The sequence below is a fragment of the Oncorhynchus gorbuscha genome, linkage group LG04, assembly GCF_021184085.1.
Source record: "Oncorhynchus gorbuscha isolate QuinsamMale2020 ecotype Even-year linkage group LG04, OgorEven_v1.0, whole genome shotgun sequence".
NCBI lineage: Eukaryota > Metazoa > Chordata > Actinopteri > Salmoniformes > Salmonidae > Oncorhynchus > Oncorhynchus gorbuscha.
Genome location: NC_060176.1, coordinates 16,164,796 through 16,188,823, shown reverse-complemented (window position 1 = coordinate 16,188,823; position 24,028 = coordinate 16,164,796). Strand labels below are relative to the sequence as shown.

Sequence of the window (24,028 nt, the reverse complement as noted above, 5' to 3'; positions counted from 1 at the left end):
TGTTGGGTAGGCCAGGTTATTACCAGTGTTCTGTTGGGTAGGCCAGGTTATACCAGTGTTCTGTTGGGTAGGCCAGGTTATTACCAGTGTTCTGTTGGGTGGGCCAGGTTATACCAGTGTTCTGTTGGGTAGGCCAGGTTATTACCAGTGTTCTGTTGGGTAGGCCAGGTTATTACCAGTGTTCTGTTGGGCAGCCAGGTTATTACCAGTGTTCTGTTGGGTAGGCCAGGTTATACCAGTGTTCTGTTGGGTAGGCCAGGTTATTACCAGTGTTCTGTTGGGTAGGCCAGGTTATTACCAGTGTTCTGTTGGGTAGGCCAGGTTATTACCAGTGTTCTGTTGGGTAGGCCAGGTTATTACCAGTGTTCTGTTGGGTAGCCAGGTTATACCAGTGTTATTATTATTATTATTCTGTTGGGTAGGCCAGGTTTTTACCAGTTTTCTGTTGGGTAGCCAGGTTATACCAGTGTTCTGTTGGGTAGGCCAGGTTATTACCAGTGTTCTGTTGGGTAGGCCAGGTTATTACCAGTGTTCTGTTGGGTAGGCCAGGTTATACCAGTGTTCTGTTGGGTAGGCCAGGTTATTACCAGTGTTCTGTTGGGTAGGCCAGGTTATACCAGTGTTCTGTTGGGTAGGCCAGGTTATTACCAGTGTTCTGTTGGGTGGGCCAGGTTATACCAGTGTTCTGTTGGGTAGGCCAGGTTATTACCAGTGTTCTGTTGGGTAGGCCAGGTTATACCAGTGTTCTGTTGGGTAGGCCAGGTTATTACCAGTGTTCTGTTGGGTAGGCCAGGTTATTACCAGTGTTCTGTTGGGTAGGCCAGGTTATTACCAGTGTTCTGTTGGGTAGGCCAGGTTATTACCAGTGTTCTGTTGTGCAGCCAGGTTATTACCAGTGTTCTGTTGGGTAGGCCAGGTTATTACCAGTGTTCTGTTGGGTAGGCCAGGTTATTACCAGTGTTCTGTTGGGTAGGCCAGGTTATACCAGTGTTCTGTTGGGTAGGCCAGGTTATTACCAGTGTTCTGTTGGGTGGGCCAGGTTATACCAGTGTTCTGTTGGGTAGGCCAGGTTATTACCAGTGTTCTGTTGGGTAGGCCAGGTTATTACCAGTGTTCTGTTGGGCAGCCAGGTTATTACCAGTGTTCTGTTGGGTAGGCCAGGTTATACCAGTGTTCTGTTGGGTAGGCCAGGTTATTACCAGTGTTCTGTTGGGTAGGCCAGGTTATTACCAGTGTTCTGTTGGGTAGGCCAGGTTATTACCAGTGTTCTGTTGGGTAGGCCAGGTTATTACCAGTGTTCTGTTGGGCAGCCAGGTTATTACCAGTGTTCTGTTGGGTAGGCCAGGTTATTACCAGTGTTCTGTTGGGTAGGCTAGGTTATTACCAGTGTTCTGTTGGGTAGGCCAGGTTATTACCAGTGTTCTGTTGGGTAGGCCAGGTTATTACCAGTGTTCTGTTGGGTAGGCCAGGTTATTACCAGTTTTCTGTTGGGTAGGCCAGGTTATTACCAGTGTTCTGTTGGGCAGGCCAGGTTATTACCAGTGTTCTGTTGGGTGAGCCAGGTTATTACCAGTGTTCTGTTGGGTAGGCCAGGTTATTTCCAGTGTTCTGTTGGGCAGCCAGGTTATTACCAGTGTTCTGTTGGGTAGGCCAGGTTATTACCAGTGTTCTGTTGGGTAGGCCAGATTATTACCAGTGTTCTGTTGGGTAGGCTAGGTTATTACCAGTGTTCTGTTGGGTAGGCCAGGTTATTACCAGTGTTCTGTTGGGTAGGCCAGGTTATTACCAGTGTTCTGTTGGGTAGGCCAGGTTATTACCAGTGTTCTGTTGGGTATGCCAGGTTATTACCAGTGTTCTGTTGGGTATGCCAGGTTATTACCAGTGTTCTGTTGGGTAGGCCAGGTTATTACCAGTGTTCTGTTGGGTAGGCCAGGTTATTACCAGTGTTCTGTTGGGTAGGCCAGGTTATTACCAGTGTTCTGTTGGGTAGGCCAGGTTATTACCAGTGTTCTGTTGGGTAGGCCAGGTTATTACCAGTGTTCTGTTGGGTAGGCCAGGTTATTACCAGTGTTCTGTTGGGTAGGCCAGGTTATTACCAGTGTTCTGTTGGGTAGGCCAGGTTATTACCAGTGTTCTGTTGGGTAGGCCAGGTTATTACCAGTGTTCTGTTGGGTAGGCCAGGTTATTACCAGTGTTCTGTTGGGTATGCCAGGTTATTACCAGTGTTCTGTTGGGTAGGCCAGGTTATTACCAGTGTTCTGTTGGGTAGGCTAGGTTATTACCAGTGTTCTGTTGGGTAGGCCAGGTTATTACCAGTGTTCTGTTGGGTAGGCCAGGTTATTACCAGTGTTCTGTTGGGTAGGCCAGGTTATACCAGTGTTCTGTTGGGTAGGCCAGGTTATTACCAGTGTTCTGTTGGGTAGGCCAGGTTATTACCAGTGTTCTGTTGGGTAGGCTAGGTTATTACCAGTGTTCTGTTGGGTGAGCCAGGTTATACCAGTGTTCTGTTGGGTAGGCCAGGTTATTACCAGTGTTCTGTTGGGTAGGCTAGGTTATTACCAGTGTTCTGTTGGGTAGGCCAGGTTATTACCAGTGTTCTGTTGGGTAGGCCAGGTTATTACCAGTTTTCTGTTGGGTAGCCAGGTTATACCAGTGTTCTGTTGGGTAGGCCAGGTTATACCAGTGTTCTGTTGGGTAGCCAGGTTATACCAGTGTTCTGTTGGGTAGGCCAGGTTATTACCAGTGTTCTGTTGGGTAGGCCAGGTTATTACCAGTGTTCTGTTGGGTAGGCCAGGTTATACCAGTGTTCTGTTGGGTAGGCCAGGTTATTACCAGTGTTCTGTTGGGTAGGTCAGGTTATTACCAGTGTTCTGTTGGGTAGGCTAGGTTATTACCAGTGTTCTGTTGGGTGAGCCAGGTTATACCAGTGTTCTGTTGGGTAGGCCAGGTTATTACCAGTGTTCTGTTGGGTAGGCTAGGTTATTACCAGTGTTCTGTTGGGTAGGCTAGGTTATTACCAGTGTTCTGTTGGGTAGGCCAGGTTAGAACCCGTGTTCTGTTGGGTAGGCCAGGTTATTACCAGTTTTCTGTTGGGTAGCCAGGTTATACCAGTGTTCTGTTGGGTGGGCCAGGTTATTACCAGTGTTCTGTTGGGTGGGCCAGGTTATACCAGTGTTCTGTTGGGTAGGCCAGGTTATTACCAGTGTTCTGTTGGGTAGGCCAGGTTATACCAGTGTTCTGTTGGGTAGGCCAGGTTATTACCAGTGTTCTGTTGGGTAGGCCAGGTTATTACCAGTGTTCTGTTGGGTAGGCCAGGTTGATACCAGTGTTCTGTTGGGTAGGCCAGTTTATTACCAGTGTTCTGTTGGGCAGCCAGGTTATTACCAGTGTTCTGTTGGGTAGGCCAGGTTATTACCAGTGTTCTGTTGGGTAGGCTAGGTTATTACCAGTGTTCTGTTGGGTAGGCCAGGTTATTACCAGTGTTCTGTTGGGTAGGCCAGGTTATTACCAGTGTTCTGTTGGGTAGGCCAGGTTATTACCAGTTTTCTGTTGGGTAGGCCAGGTTATTACCAGTGTTCTGTTGGGCAGGCCAGGTTATTACCAGTGTTCTGTTGGGTGAGCCAGGTTATTACCAGTGTTATGTTGGGTAGGCCAGGTTATTTCCAGTGTTCTGTTGGGCAGCCAGGTTATTACCAGTGTTCTGTTGGGTAGGCCAGGTTATTACCAGTGTTCTGTTGGGCAGGCCAGGTTTTACCAGTGTTCTGTCGGGCAGGCCAGGTTATTACCAGTTTTCTGTTGGGTAGGCCAGGTTATTACCAGTGTTTTGTTGGGTGAGCCAGGTTATTACCAGTGTTCTGTTGGGTGAGCCAGGTTATTACCAGTGTTCTGTTGGGTAGGCCACGTTAATACCAGTGTTCTGTTGGGTGACCCAGGTTATTACCAGTGTTCTGTTGGGTAGACCAGGTTATTACCAGTGTTCTGTTGGGTAGGCCAGGTTATTACCAGTGTTCTGTTGGGTAGGCCAGATTATTACCAGTGTTCTGTTGGGTAGGCTAGGTTATTACCAGTGTTCTGTTGGGTAGGCCAGGTTATTACCAGTGTTCTGTTGGGTAGACCAGGTTATTACCAGTGTTCTGTTGGGTGAGCCAGGTTATTACCAGTGTTCTGTTGGGTAGGCCAGGTTATTACCAGTGTTCTGTTGGGTAGACCAGGTTATTACCAGTGTTCTGTTGGGTAGGCCAGGTTATTACCAGTGTTCTGTTGGGTAGGCCAGATTATTACCAGTGTTCTGTTGGGTAGGCTAGGTTATTACCAGTGTTCTGTTGGGTAGGCCAGGTTATTACCAGTGTTCTGTTGGGTAGGCCAGGTTATTACCAGTGTTCTGTTGGGTAGACCAGGTTATTTCCAGTGTTCTGTTGGGCAGCCAGGTTATTACCAGTGTTCTGTTGGGTAGGCCAGGTTATTACCAGTGTTCTGTTGGGTAGGCCAGGTTTTACCAGTGTTCTGTTGGGCAGGCCAGGTTATTACCAGTGTTCTGTTGGGTAGGCCAGGTTATTACCAGTGTTCTGTTGGGTAGGCCAGGTTATTACCAGTGTTCTGTTGGGCAGGCCAGGTTATTACCAGTGTTCTGTTGGGCAGGCCAGGTTATTACCAGTGTTCTGTTGGGTAGGCCAGGTTATTACCAGTGTTCTGTTGGGTAGGCCAGGTTATTACCAGTGTTCTGTTGGATAGGCCAGGTTATTACCAGTTTTCTGTTGGGCAGCCAGGTTATTACCAGTGTTCTGTTGGGTAGGCCAGGTTATTACCAGTGTTCTGTTGGGCAGGCCAGGTTATTACCAGTGTTCTGTTGGGTGAGCCAGGTTATTACCAGTGTTCTGTTGGGTAGGCCAGGTTATTAGGCCATACTTGGGGAGGGTGGAATGCTTTCTGGGGAAAGGTCGTTGTTGATGACTTCCTGAGTGTTTAACGTCAGCTCAGATGGGAGTTGTGCTGCTCTTGGTTGTCAGCCAGCACCCATTTCCCGGAGCGCATTGGCGTAAGGTGCTCTAACCGGCATCGTTAGTCTGCCTGTTTTCTATTCCATCAGGAGTACACACAGTCCTTCATCTCTCTGATGCTACCTTCCTTGGAGCCATGCCAAATATGATCATTTAGGACAATTAATCACCCAATCTGGCTCTACTGTTCCTAGGTCATCCCTGTTTTTTTTTTCATGCACCCAGTTGAATTTGAGTATGACTATGGTGAATGTACAATCTTTTTATTCAGTCCAAAAATAGATGGCAGAAAGAGAGTTTTAGTTCTTGCTAGTGTTTAATCAAGCTCCCACATGTCTGGCTTTGATTAACTTCTCGTTTATGCTTCCTTTTGTGGGCTGCTAATATCTCTTAAAAGTTGTTGTATATTTGTATGAATCTGTCAAACTTTGTTTAGGCAGGGCAATTTTATGGCAGGCTGTAATTTATGCGCTCTAGTAGAGGACTTACTGTACAGTTGGCACCTAGTGTGGCTTCCTCTCTGTATATGTACACAGTGGCAGCAAGGCCCAACAAACAAATATTAACTTGTATAGAAGTTCACCTCTGTCGGATAGCTTATCACACAACTGATGTTATTGACACAGCCGGTGTATGTGTCTGTGTCCTCTTAGTGAAATTAATGTGTTCTCTGCTGTTGCCCTGTTGGACTGATTGATATGTCAGGCATCTGTTTGCCCCTCTGAAAGGACTGGTTCATAAGCAGAGGAATGAACTTGGTGGAGCCAAAGGAGGAAAATGACCCATACATCCAATGTATAAACTGGGTATTATTCTATTTATACCATGAACAAGCACAAGGCATGCTTTTCTACACACCCAGCCAGCCACACCCCTTATGACGAGGTTCTCTTTCACATTTCTTTCTGACGTGTCACACCACCACCTGTATCCCTCCTGTTCTGTCACTATCGAAGTTATCTATCTCTCTTACTCTCCATTGCGGTGATTAAAATTCCAGGCGATGAAAGCACTCAATGTGTCTTAGAGAATATACATCCACCTCTCTTTGCTCCAGCCACACAAATGAACAGTGTCTGACCTTCACAGACCTATCCCAAGGTAACTTGAGGAACTCTGGGCTCATTTCAGCCATGTTATGCCACAGTAGTACTGTGCCCAGAACCCAGACAGTTTTGGTACACATTGTAAAAACAACTCCTGCTGCATTGATGTGTTTTCCAGTGAGTGGCCCTCCCTCTTCTCCTTCTACCATTCAGGAGTTCTCCTGTCAAGGCCTGGGAGGTCCTTTGTCTGTTTTAAATGGGCCAATTAGTCCAGGCCATAACCCATGACTGCTACTGGGCTAAAGCCTCACTAATTCAGAGGGTTTTCTGTTTATGGCAATTGACTCTCCTCCTGGCAACAGTCTCATTACAAGAGGAGATACCAAACTTCTTACTGATGCAGAAGGTGTCTTAGACCCTGAGGATGGAGTCTTTACCATGTCATGAAAGATTTATAGTTGATTTCTGAAGGTCTATCTTCAAGATACCCAGTGGATATTGAAGGGTGCAATGGATTTATGAGAAGTGGTTGGCTCCAGACTAGCAGGTGATTTCACAGCTGAGAAGCAGTATTTGGTATAATCCTTCAGTCATAGGGGTTTTCTTTCTCTTTTGAGAAAACATCATTTAGAGTGGTAATTTATACTATAAAAATACGTTGCTAACTGGCACTGTTGTAGCTTGACATTTTATTCCAATACTGACTCCTAGAGAGTGCTACCATTATCCCTTATGAATGAGTATGAATGTCAGACCACCCAGATGTGTTCCACAGTAAAGGGATATTGAATGACCGTATAGCAGGGGTCCCCAATTACATTCAGCTCTGGGCCGATTTATCCTTGAGTGGATGGTCGGCAAGAATCCCAAACAGTATTTGACAAAAACAAAAAGATTTCAAACCTTGATTACATTGGGATAAAATCACATATGCCTCTCTATTTATGCGTAGGAAAACTTGGGAACAGATTTCCTAAATTTAAATGACATTCAGCTGATTTCCTGTTGATTTTACAGTATTTTATGTCCAATAACAAAAGTTTTTTTTTTTTGCAAAGAGAACACTGGGTCGGGGACAAATAAAATCATCCAGGGGCTGAATTTGGCCCGTGGGCTGCCTATTAGGGAACTCTGCAGTATGGTATTACTTGTTGGGAATGGGAGGGTATCCCTACAGGTGTCACACCTCACACAATGGCATTTTATTATCAGCCATGTTTACAGGAGTTAATTGAGGTCTACCTGATTTTACAGGGAGTGAATGTTGTTGCCACAGCAATGTTAAGCAGTGACATGGGACCCGCTTAGGTCTAGTTCAGGGAATTCTATGTGTGGCACGCATCTACCCGGTAATGTATGGCAAGCTGAAAAAGAAGGAGGGAAGGTTCTCTTTGACAGAGAGAGCAAACCGCCATACAAAAACTGAGACCAGGGAGATATTGTCTTTGCATAAATATATAATTTATATTATTGTCGCTGGACATTTGCAAGAATTCCCTTCCTATTCGAGGGCTCCTAGCTGGAAGCTGTGTGACTGAAATCTGAGACTCTGGATAAATAGCAGCCGCTGTGTGGCACAGAAAATCATTGGTACGAATGAGAGCCCGCTGCAAATGGTTTGTTGGCATTCAAGCAGCAAGAAAACATGTGTGGCTGTTCTTACAAGAGTAGGCCTACCCATGGCGACATCTAGCTTTTTTTAGTCTTCCTAAGTTCCACCCTATAACATAGCATGTGCTATTACATTTAATTATTATTTTTGTGTGTCTAGAAGTGAATCTTAACATAAACATTGTCATGTATTTAAGGGGGAATTATAAACTGTAGATGTATTCTCATGATATATGACATTTCACATGAGTTTCCATGGATAGGTACATAGGAGGAGAGGTTTCAAAAGAGAGGTTCCTCTATCTCAGCTTACAACTCTCCTTATCTCTCTGTTTGTTCTCCCTGGGGAGGACACAGGCACCCAGCTATCCAGCCCTACCTAGCCCTGCCCAACCCTACCTAGCCCTGCCCTGCAGGCTACAGCTCTCTCCAGTTCACACTACCCTCAGCTACCATCTAGAGTTGATTTAGTACAATTATGTAACAAACTCGTAGAGAAATAGGGCCTTGTCTTACATAAACGCTTATTCAACGTGTACGTCAGCCCTGGCCCAGATAAACAGTATAAGAACTTAGACAGTTAAGGAGTAGTGGTGGCTTTCTCTGCATTATTGATGTTGGTATATCTTTTCTAAGCAGGTGACTTCAGGGTAAGCTGCACAGCAGAATGAGAAGCACTGCAGCCTGGATTCTCATGTCTACCACTTATACCTAATAGATATAGACGAAACCTGGGGCGGCAGGTAGCCTAGTGGTTATAGCGTTGGACTAGTAACCGACAGGTTGCAAGATCGAATCCCCGAGCTGACAAGGTAAAAGTCTGTCATTCTGCCCCTGAACAATGCAGTTAACCCACTAGGCTGTCATTGAAAATAACTAACTGCATGTTTACAGGTGTTAATGTCTCTCAGACAAACACTGAATTGACACTATTTGGTGTAAGTCACATTTACATGAGCTTTGGTAGCGGGGACTGTTTCCACTGGCATTGGGCTCTGGGTATTTTCATTAATGGGTAGTTATGGCTGCCAGGCTAAGAGACCCAGACAGGGTCAGAAATGTTTTTACTTATTGACGCGAGACAAATATAAGTCCAAGTCTGGGTAGTGTTCTTAGGCTTGGCATGGATGTCTCCTCTACTGGCATGGTGCTGAGCAGTGGTGAAGCTGGATCCCCGTTGGCTGTACCTTGGGTGTTGCTGCTACTTAGACAGCAGGCGCTGCCATGGTGCCCATGGTCCAGTCTGGGTCCAGATCCAGCTGAGGAAGAGGCTGCTGTCTAGGGTGCTCTGTGACCCTAATGAATATCCCATCCCATGGAGTAGCTGTGCATGGCAACAGCCCCACACTGATGCTTATTGTTACTTCTCTTTTCCCATCTTGAAATACCCCGGATGATGATTCAGACTGTTCAGACTACTGTCTCTAATATTAGAGACACCACAGTATTCTCAATCATCATCCAGGGTTTTTCAACCTCTCTCTTTGATTGCTTTGTTTTCTCCTCTTGACTTGTGGAAGGTTTACTCTCTGTCAGCACTCTGTTCCTGGCACTGCTCTGAAATGAGTGTTTTTTAAAAGTGCAGATTCAGCAGTTGATCCAGAGCAGTGATAGAGTCCAGGTGGAAGCACTGCTTAGTGTTGGCCTTCATTTAGTTCTATTTAGTTTATGTCAGTTAAAGGGGCAATCCGTAGTTGAAATAATAACAAAGCGCCCCTGTTTCGGTAAAACGTTGAGAGATGGGGCTGGAGAAACCACTCTCAAATTCATAGACCACGCTATGGATGCCAGGACATCCATGATATCAACATTATAGTTTTAACCATGTTTTGAGGCTATATAGGGCTTGTTTACATTTACTTTGTTTACAAACATTGAAGTAAAACAAGCTGACATATTGGGTTCTGACGGGGTATGACAGTTTAACTAAGCTCATGAGGCATTTATAAGTTATAGTCTTCAAGAATCAATTAGTACGCACCAAAGATGGATGTTACAATTGCAAAGGTCATAGCTGATGCATGGCTGTGTGACCTGGCTGTGACCCGGGGTCATGGAGACAGGAAGTACTAGCTGACATCATGCCTTCCAATGCTAGATATAGTGTGGGTGGTGTGGAGGATCACAGAGTATTTTCGGTTTGTGGTAGTGGGGGGGGGGTTATCAACAAAATGCATGATGGCATTTCATACTGTAAGACATAGTATATGTGCATCTGTGCAAAGCTTCTCAAAACTGTTTAAATTAAATCAAAAATATTCGATAAAATCATAATCCTTCTCTGGGGAGGGCAACCTGACTCAGAACAGAGCTGCTTTCAGAAATCAGGTCAGCTGAACTGCTACATGGTAGCACATGTTTGCACTTATCAAACACTGACTGAAACCCTTGCATGAACAAAATATATTTGTAGCCTGATCCTGGCCACATCCCAAGCAATATCCACCAAGATGCCAGCATTTTAGTAGAGTTTAGCTATGGGGCATTTCCCATGTACATGCAAACCGGCTTTGGACACTGCAGCTGGGTGCGTGTCTTAGTGAGGTTTACTGTAGACATCCAATAGCCTCTGTCTTCGTCAGGACCAATAGGCTCTCTCCTGTCATTTGCAAAGAAGACCATCACTTCATTAACAAACCCTATCTTAATCTGTTGATGACAGCCCTGAGTCTTTGCTTGGTGTTGGCCAAACCACAACATGCTGGACAACTCAGCCTGCAAGGCAGCTGTGGGAGGGAGGGAGGGAGGGAGGGAGGGAGGGAGGGGGAGGGAGGGAGGGAGGGAGGGAGGGAGGGAGGGAGGGAGGGAGGGAGGGAGGGAGGGGGCTGCACATTAGCCTTTTTTATTGCTTTGTAATATGATATCACACAGTTATTCAATTTATCTTTTCAGTTGACAAGACTGTGAAAGACATATTTGAAGCTGTTTCAAATGTCATATTTTCATGTTTCAAATCTTCAAACAATCAAATAATAATGTTGTAGTCATCAATAATCTAGGCTAGTAAAATATAATCATATTTATCGAATGGAAGAGAGTTTATTCTTACTGGAAAGAGATCCAGTTCTGTAGTAGAGTGCAGCACCCAGAAAGTGGTCTTCTTAACACATGGTGGGCTCTGTGTCAAATCCAAGGTTGGAAAAGGAGAACAGAGTAAAAGTGTGGAATGGGGGGGCGCCTGTTGTACTGAATCAAACCCAGCCATTTCCTGAGTTCAGCTCTGCTCGGCACTCTCCATATATGGTAATGGTATTTGCATGAAAAAAAAGCCTGGCATTATGAATCTGGGGTTGGTGCAGAAATTCCTCAACTGCTGTCGGGGTAACTTTAAGGAAAAGGTCTGGTCCCAAACCTGGGAGACTTTAAGGAGTTGATTGTTATTTCCGAGAGAGAATGAGATCAAGTAATGAATCAGGTTCATCCTAGATCTCTTTGGACAGAGGTCCCAATCATACTTCCCGGGATCAAGGTTGTTTTGACATCTGTGAAACACATAATATGTGACTGGAACTGTACAGAAGCAAAGATCATTAGTTATGACTGATGCTCTGTAGTATGCTGTTACTAAGGGCGGTCTGTGTGTAGAAGATGGTTGTTAAGATGTACTCAGAGGGAAGTCAGTGCTGGTTCCATGGTGATGTTATTATTGGTAGCTCCCAGTCCAATCTGTCTCCTAAGGGACTGTATGCTCTCCGACCTTCAGCACGGACTGACTCACCTCAACTTTTCCACTAACCTGGGGAATCATTTACCAGAGAGAACAGCATCCTGCCTTTAGACTAGATCTCAGTCAAAACACATAGGTAGGTTTCAACCAGAGCCACACATTGCATCCAACAAGCAGTCACAATGATTGGCTTTATAACCACTGTCATCAATAAGCTATTATACATTCTTATACATGTTTATGAACTATTTTATTGGTGCATATTGATGAAAGTTATTAGAAAATGTTAGCAAATTATTTTAAACATCTCAATGTACCCAATGTTCTCCTCTAACCCCCATGGAAAATACTCTCAACTTTTGACTCCTGTGTTTCCGGCTTACGTCCTCTCCCCTCTTCAAGTAGAACATTATCATTCCCAACAAAGCAGCAACAGGATAAATATAGCACTCTAAATAGCCTAGTGTGGTACTTGTAGGGTTGTGTCCTACAGCATACATGGTGCTGGCTCTAATAACATTTGCCTGGGGTTGGTCTATAGATCTGGGCTGTTTTATGCGTATTTGTGGTGGGCTCAACTGCAACATCTGTAGTAGATTCCAAGCACAATGCAGTTAATGTCATTGCTACTGCATTAGAGCATGACAATGAGATGAAGCTGATGTGTTGGATTTCAGATGAGTATGTTCATGATCGCTGTTTCTCCTGTGTAAAGGGCTCTGTGAACCTCTGACTTGGCTCATGTTTTATCAAGAGTCTGTCTGAGTAGTCTCACATACATACTTTGATTGTGATGTAGTCAAACATGGAAATACAGTATAACAAATCAGCTGTATGTGACCAGGTGAAAAAACCTTTCCAAGCCAAAACTTCATATCATAATCGCTACACACAGCCTACATCGTTGTCACCATATTAGCTAACGTCATAGTCAACATAGCTTCTAGAACTAACGCGTTAATAAACCGTCTACAATCATGCAGTACAGTCAGCAAGCAGTTTAGCAGTTACACCGGTGGGCCTTGGTGGTAAAACATTTATAAAACCAGAAGTTTAACTTGACTTGGAAGCAGGAAATTAACACCCGCCACGTGCCAAATGTGGGTAGATTTAGGCATTGTCAAGATGTCTATTTCACCAATGACTAAATATGATTTTTATCTATTTTAGAATAACGCTATAACGTAACAAAATGTGGAAAACGGGAAGGGGTCTGAATACTTTCTGAATGCGCTGTATATCTTCAAATTCCTGAGACACCAATTTCCCAGTGTCCCATCAATATTCTCTTCATTCACACATCTCCATTGAGGTGTTTATGAGCTCCCAGGGTATGGAATCACATGTAATGCACCCTGCTTAGCGCGCCAATGAGAAGCCAAATCAGCCTTTTCTTCTTCTGTTTTAAAAAAAGTAGTAAAACATGATAATGGGAACCGTCTGGGAAAATGAATGGAGCAGTAATTTATGTCTTGGCTCCTGAGTGAAAATGCACATAGAAATAGTCTGAGAAGCTATTAACATTACTCACTATGTTCCATGCTAAGAGTGAGTCTGTAAAGAGAGGTTGTGGTATTTATTTTGTTGGTGTAAGAAAATTGAGCCACCCCTGAGAACATTAATGGTTCATTTGAGCAGTCTCTCTGCCTTGACTTTGTACAAGTCAATTACTGAAAGTTACCATGGCTTTTCCATTGGTGTATTAAATCTACTGTGGTGTTACTTTATATTACTGTAATGTCACCATGGTTTTGCTCTGTGTTGCTTTGGTAGAGAAAGTACATCTTAGTGCAACTGTGCTTTTTGTCTTCAACCACAAATCTCCATTTAACAAGTGATTGTTACTTATTATTCAGCAGCATTCAGTCTGCTGTAGCCTATGGAATCTGAAATATGGAAGTGTTGCTGCCATCTAATCTATGCACCAGCCCTTTCCAATCTGAACCGCTTCAAAAGTTGAAACAAAGCATTCCAGAACCAGGAAGAAGAAACAGGCGTAGAAATACAAATCGTTCAGCTGTACAGTATGTAAAGCAAAGGTATACTAGAATAGAATATATGGGGGGGGCCGGGGGTAAATGCTCTTTCTCAGTGGAATCAGGAGACAAACAGAGCGTTAAATGGCATTGAGATGTGTCCAGTGTTGACTAATGTTCTGGATCTGGTCTGTGGCTTTAATTGGTTCTCCATCCAGGAGAATAAGACTCACTCCTCACAGCACATTGTAATCCTTTCCCCAGTAGCCAGATGACATTGACTCACAGCACATGATGAATGGCCTAAGCTTTCTGGAGATCCACTCTCGGAAAACAAAAGCTAACTGAAACGGAGGTAGGAGAGGAAGAGAGAGGGAGGTAAAGGGAAAGGTCTGACAGCAGTCAGAACACAACATCAAAGAGCCAACATCAAAGAGCCAACAACACACTGAAAGCACTTTTGGGAATCCTGACCTTGCACCTATTAGAAGTTTAAAAAAATATCAAAACTCTGCATGAGTGAAAATGAGTTACTCAGGGGAAAGCCCAAGTTCATTTCAGTTGTTGGACAGTTTTCTGCTAAAAGGTTTGACTGCCTACTCTAGTACTCTCACCGAATGTGATGATTTCAGTCCTAGGTAAGGGTAAGCTTCTGCTAATTACGTTTCTATGAGATTACAGGACCATTATTTTCTTTTCCTGGTCAGGTCACGCGGTCAGGGAAAAACTCCTAGCCTAGATATTATTCTGTCCTTTATAGTTTGATGCGGCTGCAAGCAGTCTGAAGGCACTAGTAGTCTGAAGGCACTAACAGATGTGTATTGTGTTCTGTGTGTTCCAGGGGAGCCGGGGCCACTACCGGTACCACTGGCAGAGCCACAATGTCAAGCAGAGTGGAGTGGACGACATGGTGCTCCTCTCCAAGATCAACGAGGACGCCATTGTGGACAACCTCAAGAAGAGATACATGGACGACTACATCTTTGTATCCTTCACATTCACACACCGTTCACACCTCGATGAAGAATGGCTAAGCCCTGCCGTAGACACACTCCCAATGTTCCCAGAATAGCTGAGTGACCATTCCCAGTGCTGTAATAACTCAGATTAATGATCTAGTGTTTGAGGCTCCAGACACTGGGCTACTCCCACCATGTATCGACAGTGGCGAGGGGGAGACGGGCCTCTTTGCGCCCCTATCTGGACCCCTGACTTCAGCTTCCTTCACCTCCAGGCTGGAATGGATCGTAATCAGGTTTACTCTGGTTTAATCTCACCATGCAGCAATATGGAAAGAGGTTGGAGGAAGGGTTGCTGAGAAATGTACAGTATGCCTTGCACAGTGAATGTGAGCAGTGCAGCTACTTTCCTACAACAGTAATGGTTTTGTGTGGCTGTGCTGAGAGCATTCCGGGCCAGATCTGTAAATGCCCCAGCCCCGTAGGCCTATACAATCCCTAAGAAGAGTATTCAGCTTCACTCTTACAGACCTCAAGAATATATTGAGGTTAAAAGTTTTGTTCTTGTGCCCATATAATGTATCCAAGTAGTGTTGAAATGTTTGGGTCTCTGAATGACCCTTTTGATGGAAAATGTTGAAAGTTCTCAAAGGAGCTCATTAATTAAAACCTCATCTGTGTCCTGGGCATGTCTTTTGGATTATAGAGTTGAGCAGATGCTGGCTGTTTTAGATTGAAAACTCTGAGTCAATCCTCTGATTTTGGTCAGAAAATAGCATCAACACAGAGTGTTCCAGCCAGTGGCGTACTGGGGCTGGGGTCACTGCAGGGCGCCCTCAATACCAGCTTTATGTGCCGGGAGCTGCTTTGGGCTGCAGGGCCAAAACCTCACATCACTACACTGCTGGGCTGTTCACTCTGATGTGTGAACACTGTGTCTTTACAAGGCTTGTGTCCAATCACCACACACTCCAGTGCTACCACACAGATGCCCATTGCAATGACGTCATGGGCCCAATTACTCACAGTTAGGTCATTTTTCTCCATCTACTCCAAGAGAGACTCCGTCAAGATTTATAAATGTGTTCTGAAACTGCATTGTCTTAAAGAGTAAAATGAGTGGAGGGTTGTCATTGGTGCTCAATGCAGAGGACTAGTGAGATCTGGGAATTCTTAGTGTTCTTTTTTCCTTTGACCATGTGAGTCACTGGGACCTGAACAGTTGATATTAATGGTACTTATGTGTCATTAGTATGACCCTTAACCCATAACCTCTACAGACTTACATTGGCCCTGTGCTCATCTCTGTTAATCCGTTCAAGCAGATGCCATATTTTGGAGACAAGGAAGTGGAGATGTATCAGGGCGCGGTGAGCAGCCTTTTCTCTTTCGACAGGAGTATGAGACAGGGTACCAAAAGGTTTCTCTCTTTCGACAGGACTATGAGACAGGGTACCAAAAGGTTTTTCTCTTTCGACAGGACTATGAGACAGGGTACCAAAAGGTTTTTCTATTTGGGAAAAAATACAACTCTGCTATGACTGTATTCAACTTGTATCCTAATTGTTTGCACAACGTCAACTCATACCTCATAGCAGCTAAGAGTAATTGTACTTGGAAAAGTTAAGATAACATCATCCTAAAAACATGACTTATCAGTAGAAAGAACCAAGTTTTAAATGAACTGGGTTAGGTGTGCTTCAAATACCTTTTCCAGCAGCACCCCTCAGTTGGAGCAGATTTAGAAACATGCCCGTTGAAAAGGCCTGGCAATACCTTCAGTACAGCCTGTTTAAGTCTGTATTGTTTAAGGTGTTCTTGGCCAGCGTACTGAAAGTGGACATGGCTGCCAAATCAGACGTTAACTATGTTTGATAAAAACAGTTAGCCCTCTGACTTTATTACTTCATTACACAAATTACTCCTAATTCTTTACAGTCTTGCCTTTACAGTCAGTTTTCCACTTAGGACCAAGAAAATGGACCCACCCAGTTTTTTATGAGATATTCTTAGGTCATGATCTCTGTTGAACCTCCAGGCCCAGTATGAGAACCCTCCTCACATCTACGCCCTGGCAGACAACATGTACAGAAACATGATGATCGACAGGGAGAACCAGTGTGTCATCATCAGGTGAGTCTGCCTGCCTGCTTTTCTCGTTATTATGTCTCAGGCACCTCCCCTCCCTTTCAGTGTTTGTGCATGGGGAGAAAGGGTGACAACTGAAAACCATAACAACAGAGCTGGTATGTGGGAAATGCCTGTGAATAAGGCAGAAGTCGAGAGGCAGGGAGGGGTAGGAGGAGACTGCATGGTGACACAGGTGGAAGAGTACTGCTGTTGAATGTGATGATAATAGATAGGAAGGGAACCAACAGGATCCACCACCTGACTGGGAGGAGTGCTGCTGAATGACAGTGCCCTGCTCAGTCAAGGTTCTTCAACCAGAGTCTTAATCCACCCTCCATATATCACAGCCTGCTGGAAAAGGCACACTGGGAAAATACACCTTCAAGTCTAAAAGAAATGGCCTCATGTCTCTTTTCTTGTGTCAGCTGGTTGATTTTAGAAAACATTCTCAGGATGTAGAATGAAAACAAAACACAGCATCTGTTTATGCATTAGCTTCCTGCTTTTATAAAACAGGAATTGTTCCTCTGCTGTTATGGATTGAGAGCGGATGAGTAGTGACAATTAACACATTTGGGAGTATACTTTATATTACACATGGATACGGATTATTCGCCTCAGACAGACAGTGGATCACAAGACTGTTTGAAAATGTAATGGACTCTTTGGCTATGCCCCAAATATAGCTTCCTTTCCTCTTTAGACCACTCAGCTGAAAAGACTTGACAGTTGAAAGCAATATGATTGAACCAAACCAAAGTCTGTCTTACCAAGCAGTGGTCAAGAAGGAAATGTAAAATAGCCCAACTGGCCATTAAAATGTGTTTGGTCACAGCCCTGGATTCCTGGAAGCTAGTGGTAGTCCAGAGATCCTTCCCTAGTGTTGTGAAGCCTATAGTGTGTAACATGACTGTACAATGGGTTCCCATGGGAGGAGGCCTCCCAAGGGAAAAGTGTTGTCTCATAGTTGAGGCTTTATGTTGTGGGCCAGTCACCTGAGGCCCGGGGCCCGGACGGTTACTGTAGTGCTTACCTCATGGCGAATGTCCCCTGGTTCAGCACTTTCCTCCCGTTGTTTAGACAGCTGCCAGTACAGATTCCCACATGAAAGGAATGGAAGTGGATTTGTGATGCACCAGGTCAGCAAACAAAGCCCTCCATGAAATTGCTGTCCAGGCAGTGTGGTCAGCACTGTACTGTGTTGGACCCTCTCTACTCTGTTTCAGAAGTCATTCAACATGACATGAGTCATCTGACGTGGTCAAGTGGTGTTGACTGAGCTTTCTGTCAATGTCTGACTTCACCTATTTGTCTGCACTCAAATGTTTGGGAGAGGAAAGCTAAGTAACGGACTCCCTGAGTGGTTAAAACACAAATGATGCCATCATTTCATATATAGAAGTGCTTGCGCTTCTACAAACACTGACGCTGCAATATTTTGAATCAAATAGCACCATTTGTGTTGTGCACAGTTTTGGCCGTCCTTTCTTATCAAGGCTCTGGCCAGTGAGTTTACAGATCTATCCCGGGAAAGGGTGGCCTGAAATGTAGTGTCTAATGACACACTATACTCTACCCTCTGCTCATATAACAGTTTTCTTCTGCTTATTAATGTAGGGAAGTGTATTTTCTCCCCCACTGAAATGACATGCTTGGTAATGGGTCATTGTTTCATGGGAACAATGACATGGGAAATGGAGAATCCATCTAAGTTTTACAGTTTATCACTGTTAATGGATGGACCCTTCAGTTGCAGGAAAGTATGCTATCCAACAAGTTCAAATGAAGCCATCCTTCAGTCACACCTTGTGTGTGTGTGTGTGTGTCCCCGCCCGCCCACGAACACAATGTGCCTAATCATACAAATATGCATAACTAGTATCCCTCGTCCCACATCATACTCAGCATGCATTCCATAGCTGATGTCTGTAATGATCACTTCAGGTGCTTTCTTTGTCAAGCTGAGCTGTGAGTGACATCAGTGATTCAGCGCTGAATGTAGTACTTTACAGTAAGCCGTCTATAACGACACGACTCTCATTCTGTCCTTGTTTGGCCAATAAATGGGAGAGGAAGTCAACAATGTGTTAAGCATCTGCGTGCTGTGTAATTACAACAATGGGCGCACCCCTCAGGAGGGTAAAAATAGGATGTGATTCAAACTCCAGCCCCTAGCCTGCTCCAGCTGAAAAGAACATGCCCATAAGTCCACCGTGTTCAGATGGGTTCTCTTAAGGGTGAAGGTCCTACAAATGCTTATTGGCAAAGATTAGAGGGAACATTGGGTCACATTTGGTCGCTAGTCAGTGTACTGACTGTATTTTGAGCGCACTGTAGTCTATATCTAGAATTATTATAGTTGTTTTGGTTTTGAATAGCTGTGTAGCAAGCTAGACTGAATACTATAGAAGAGCAGACTATGATCGGCCTAAGGGAGATGAATAAGCATATAGAGTTGCTTTGATGACTTCTTATGGCGTCCTCAAACGGTCTGCAGCTGTGTCGTCTCAGAAGGGCATTACCGACATGACTCCCCTTCAAAAATGAAATAAAAAAACAGACTCCTCTGTCATCCACTGCCAAACCACATATGTCTAAATAAGTATGACCCTGGTGAAGTGAAAGGACAGGAGGAAAAATACAAGGAGAGGTTGAGGAAAGTGAAGGAAGAAAAGAAACTGGGCAAATGTGACAAAACAGGATTAGTGTTATTAGCCCCTTCTAGAGTGGGAGCTTTACTGCTGAGATGAGTCTGATTTTGGTTGGTATATACCACAGAGAAAGAGAGCTGAGTGAATATAGGAAGTGGAGTCTCTGTGGACAGGAAGTCAAGAAATGGCATTTCACCTGGTAATTCTGGATGTTTGAAAAAAGTTGCTTTGAAGTGAAGGGTTTGGCTCAGCTGGGAGAATTAGAGGAAGAGCATTTATGACTGACTCAACTTCTGTTCCTACATCGCACATTAAAGAGAAGAGAAAAGAGGCATGGGTCAAATTGAGAAATCCCCTCCTTCAATAGTAGGCCATCTTCATGCTAATTGGGATAAGAAAAGACAATTAAGGAGCTTTTTGGTAAACCCCTACTGACCCTCTTAAAACCAGGCTTAGAGGAGATTTTCATGGAGTGTTATTTAACATACGGTCTGGTACCATAAATCTGCAACTTCTTTTTCAGCTTCGCAGTTCAGTTGAAATTCCACAGAGAAAGTGTAGACTCTCATTTACTTGTTATGATACAGTTGACAACAATGTGGGCATCCTTGAATTGTACATTGTGTTTCAGAGGACTGCCCTGTTACATGCACCATTCTGACCTCTCTACTTTGTGTTTCAGTGGACTGCCTCATTATATGCACCATTCTGACCTCTCTACTTTGTGTTTCAGTGGACTGCCCTGTTACATGCACCATTCTGACCTCTCTACTTTGTGTTTCAGTGGACTGCCCTGTTACATGCACCATTCTGACCTCTCTACTTTGTGTTTCAGTGGACTGCCCTGTTATATGCACCGTTCTGACCTCTCTACTTTGTGTTTCAGTGGACTGCCCCATTATATGCACCATTCTGACCTCTCTACTTTGTGTTTCAGTGGACTGCCCCATTATATGCACCGTTCTGACCTCTCTACTTTGTGTTTCAGTGGACTGCCCCATTATATGCACCGTTCTGACCTCTCTACTTTGTGTTTCAGTGGACTGCCCCATTATATGCACCGTTCTGACCTCTCTACTTTGTGTTTCAGTGGACTGCCCTGTTATATGCACCATTCTGACCTCTCTACTCTGTGTTTCAGTGGACTGCCCCGTTATATGCACCGTTCTGACCTCTCTACTTTGTGTTTCAGTGGACTGCCCTGTTATATGCACCGTTCTGACCTCTCTACTCTGTGTTTCAGTGGACTGCCCCGTTATATGCACCGTTCTGACCTCTCTACTTTGTGTTTCAGTGGACTGCCCCATTATATGCACCGTTCTGACCTCTCTACTTTGTGTTTCAGTGGACTGCCCTGTTATATGCACCATTCTGACCTCTCTACTCTGTGTTTCAGTGGACTGCCCCGTTATATGCACCGTTCTGACCTCTCTACTCTGTGTTTCAGTGGACTGCCCCGTTATATGCACCGTTCTGACCTCTCTACTCTGTGTTTCAGTGGACTGCCCCGTTATATGCACCGTTCTGACCTCTCTACTCTGTGTTTCAGTGGACTGCCCTGTTATATGCACCGTTCTGACCTCTCTACTTTGTGTTTCAGTGGACTGCCCCATTATATGCACCGTTCTGACCTCTCTACTCTGTGTTTCAGTGGACTGCCCTGTTATATGCACCGTTCTGACCTCTCTACTCTGTGTTTCAGTGGACTGCCCCGTTATATGCACCGTTCTGACCTCTCTACTTTGTGTTTCAGTGGACTGCCCCATTATATGCACCGTTCTGACCTCTCTACTCTGTGTTTCAGTGGACTGCCCCATTATATGCACTGTTCTGACCTCTCTACTCTGTGTTTCAGTGGACTGCCCCATTATATGCACCGTTCTGACCTCTCTACTCTGTGTTTCAGTGGACTGCCCTGTTATATGCACCGTTCTGACCTCTCTACTCTGTGTTTCAGTGGACTGCCCCGTTATATGCACCGTTCTGACCTCTCTACTTTGTGTTTCAGTGGACTGCCCCATTATATGCACCGTTCTGACCTCTCTACTTTGTGTTTCAGTGGACTGCCCTGTTATATGCACCATTCTGACCTCTCTACTTTGTGTTTCAGTGGACTGCCCCATTATATGCACCGTTCTGACCTCTCTACTTTGTGTTTCAGTGGACTGCCCCATTATATGCACCGTTCTGACCTCTCTACTTTGTGTTTCAGTGGACTGCCCTGTTATATGCACCATTCTGACCTCTCTACTCTGTGTTTCAGTGGACTGCCCCGTTATATGCACCGTTCTGACCTCTCTACTTTGTGTTTCAGTGGACTGCCCTGTTATATGCACCGTTCTGACCTCTCTACTCTGTGTTTCAGTGGACTGCCCCGTTATATGCACCGTTCTGACCTCTCTACTTTGTGTTTCAGTGGACTGCCCCATTATATGCACCGTTCTGACCTCTCTACTTTGTGTTTCAGTGGACTGCCCTGTTATATGCACCATTCTGACCTCTCTACTCTGTGTTTCAGTGGACTGCCCCGTTATATGCACCGTTCTGACCTCTCTACTCTGTGTTTCAGTGGACTGCCCCGTTATATGCACCGTTCTGACCTCTCTACTCTGTGTTTCAGTGGACTGCCCCGTTATATGCACCGTTCTGACCTCTCTCTGTGTTTCAGTGGACTGCCCTGTTATATGCACCGTTCTGACCTCTCTACTTTGTGTTTCAGTGGACTGCCCCATTATATGCACCGTTCTGACCTCTCTACTCTGTGTTTCAGTGGACTGCCCTGTTATATGCACCGTTCTGACCTCTCTACTCTGTGTTTCAGTGGACTGCCCCGTTATATGCACCATTCTGACCTCTCTACTCTGTGTTTCAGTGGACTGCCCCGTTATATGCACCGTTCTGACCTCTCTACTCTGTGTTTCAGTGGACTGCCCCATTATATGCACCGTTCTGACCTCTCTACTCTGTGTTTCAGTGGACTGCCCCATTATATGCACCGTTCTGACCTCTCTACTCTGTGTTTCAGTGGACTGCCCCATTATATGCACCGTTCTGACCTCTCTACTCTGTGTTTCAGTGGACTGCCCCATTATATGCACCGTTCTGACCTCTCTACTTTGTGTTTCAGTGGACTGCCCTGTTATATGCACCATTCTGACCTCTCTACTCAGTGTTTCAGTGGACTGCCCTGTTATATGCACCATTCTGACCTCTCTACTCAGTGTTTCAGTGGACTGCCCTGTTATATGCACCATTCTGACCTCTCTACTCAGTGTTTCAGTGGACTGCCCCGTTATATGCACCGTTCTGACCTCTCTACTCAGTGTTTCAGTGGACTGCCCTGTTATATGCACCATTCTGACCTCTCTACTCTGTGTTTCAGTGGACTGCCCTGTTATATGCACCATTCTGACCTCTCTACTCTGTGTTTCAGTGGAGAGAGTGGTGCAGGGAAGACTGTAGCAGCCAAATACATCATGGGATACATCTCCAGAGTATCCGGAGGAGGACCCAAAGTGCAGGTGAGCCCAGAGAAGCTACTTCCATTTTACACCGGTAAACACCGCTCAACTACAGTTGTGAAAATGTGATTAATCTCAGACGATCACACACACATCCACTGTCATTTACAATGTACCTTATGACGCCAGTCCATCCTAATGACCGGTTGCTGTTTCCTGTCTAAACCTCCCCTTTCCGCACCACCCAAAACCATCTCCCGTCATCCCTCCCTCCAATCTCCCATTATCATTATCAATCCATCATCAGCCCATCCAACCCCCCCCCCCCCAGCAGCCATCTGGCCCCCATCCTACTCAGCAGATGCCCTGTCCCCGAGCCACCCCTCTCCGCCAGCCTCCCTGGTATTATTGGCCCACTGAAAAGGGCTTGGAATTTCCAGTCTGTAGGAATATAAACTGGATCACAAGACGCTAACACTCAGACGCAATTGTGATGGTAGTCATTTTTTCTGTCTGATTAGTAGTGCTTTTTCCACCCTGGAATTATTATTATTAGTTAAGGTTTCAAGTTCAAAGCTAATGTTAGCTATCATGCTCTCAGTGAGTCATGTGGAAAAGGGTGTATGACTGCATTCGGAAAATATTGACATTTTGTTACGTTACAGCCCTTTCTGAAATGGATTCAATTGTTGTTGTTTTTTCTCATCAATTTACATAATACCCCATAATGACAAAGCAAAAACAGGTTTTTAGATTTCTTTTGCAAATTTATTACAAAAAAAAGGATTACATTTACACAAGTATTCAGACCCTTTACTCAGTACTTTGTTGAAGCACCTTTGACAGCGATTACAGTCTAGAATCTTCTTGGGTATGACGCTACAAGCTTGGTGCCTGGTTTCCTCCAGAAGTGACGTTTGGCAATCAGGCCAAAGAGTTCAATCTTGGTTTCATCAGACCAGATAATCTTATTTCTCATGGTCTGAGAGTACTTTAGGTGCCTTTTAGCAAACTCCAAGTGGGCTGTCGTGCTTTTTACTGAGGATTGGCTTCCGTCTGGCCGCTCTACCATAAAGGCCTGATTGGTGGAGTGCTGCAGAGATGGTTGTCCTTCTGTAAGGTTCTCCCACCTCCACAGAGGGACTCTGCAACTCTTTCAGAGTGACCATTGGGCTCTTGGTCACCTCCCTGACCAAGGCCCTTCTCCCCCGATAGCTCAGTTTGGCCAGGCGGCCAGCTCTAGGAAGAGTCTTGGTGGTTCCAAACTTCTTCCATTTAAGAATAATGGAGGCCACTGTGTTCTTGGGGAACTTCAACGCTGCAGACATTTTAAGGTAACCTTCCCCAGATCTGTGCCTCGACACAGTCTTGTCTCGGAGCTCTAAGGGCAATTCCTTCAACCTCATGGCTTGGTTTTTGCTCTGACATGTACTGTCAACCGTGGAACCTTATATAGACCAGTGTGTGCCCCTCAATTTTGAGTCTCATAACATTGGGTCTGAATTAGAGATCGGCCGATTATGATTTTTC

General features: G+C 44.9%; 1 protein-coding gene across 2 annotated transcripts in view; it reads left to right on the top strand.

Annotated features, from left to right (window-relative positions):
* Positions 1 to 24,028, top strand: part of LOC124033748 (unconventional myosin-Ie-like) — a 65,516-nt gene that overhangs the window by 19,198 nt on the left and 22,290 nt on the right. For both annotated transcript variants that reach the window (XM_046345968.1, XM_046345967.1), the window contains exons 2-5: positions 14,139 to 14,282; positions 15,537 to 15,626; positions 16,295 to 16,389; positions 22,471 to 22,558. In XM_046345968.1, coding sequence (XP_046201924.1) covers positions 14,139 to 14,282; positions 15,537 to 15,626; positions 16,295 to 16,389; positions 22,471 to 22,558 — 417 coding nt within the window. The remainder of the gene's footprint in view (positions 1 to 14,138; positions 14,283 to 15,536; positions 15,627 to 16,294; positions 16,390 to 22,470; positions 22,559 to 24,028) is intronic.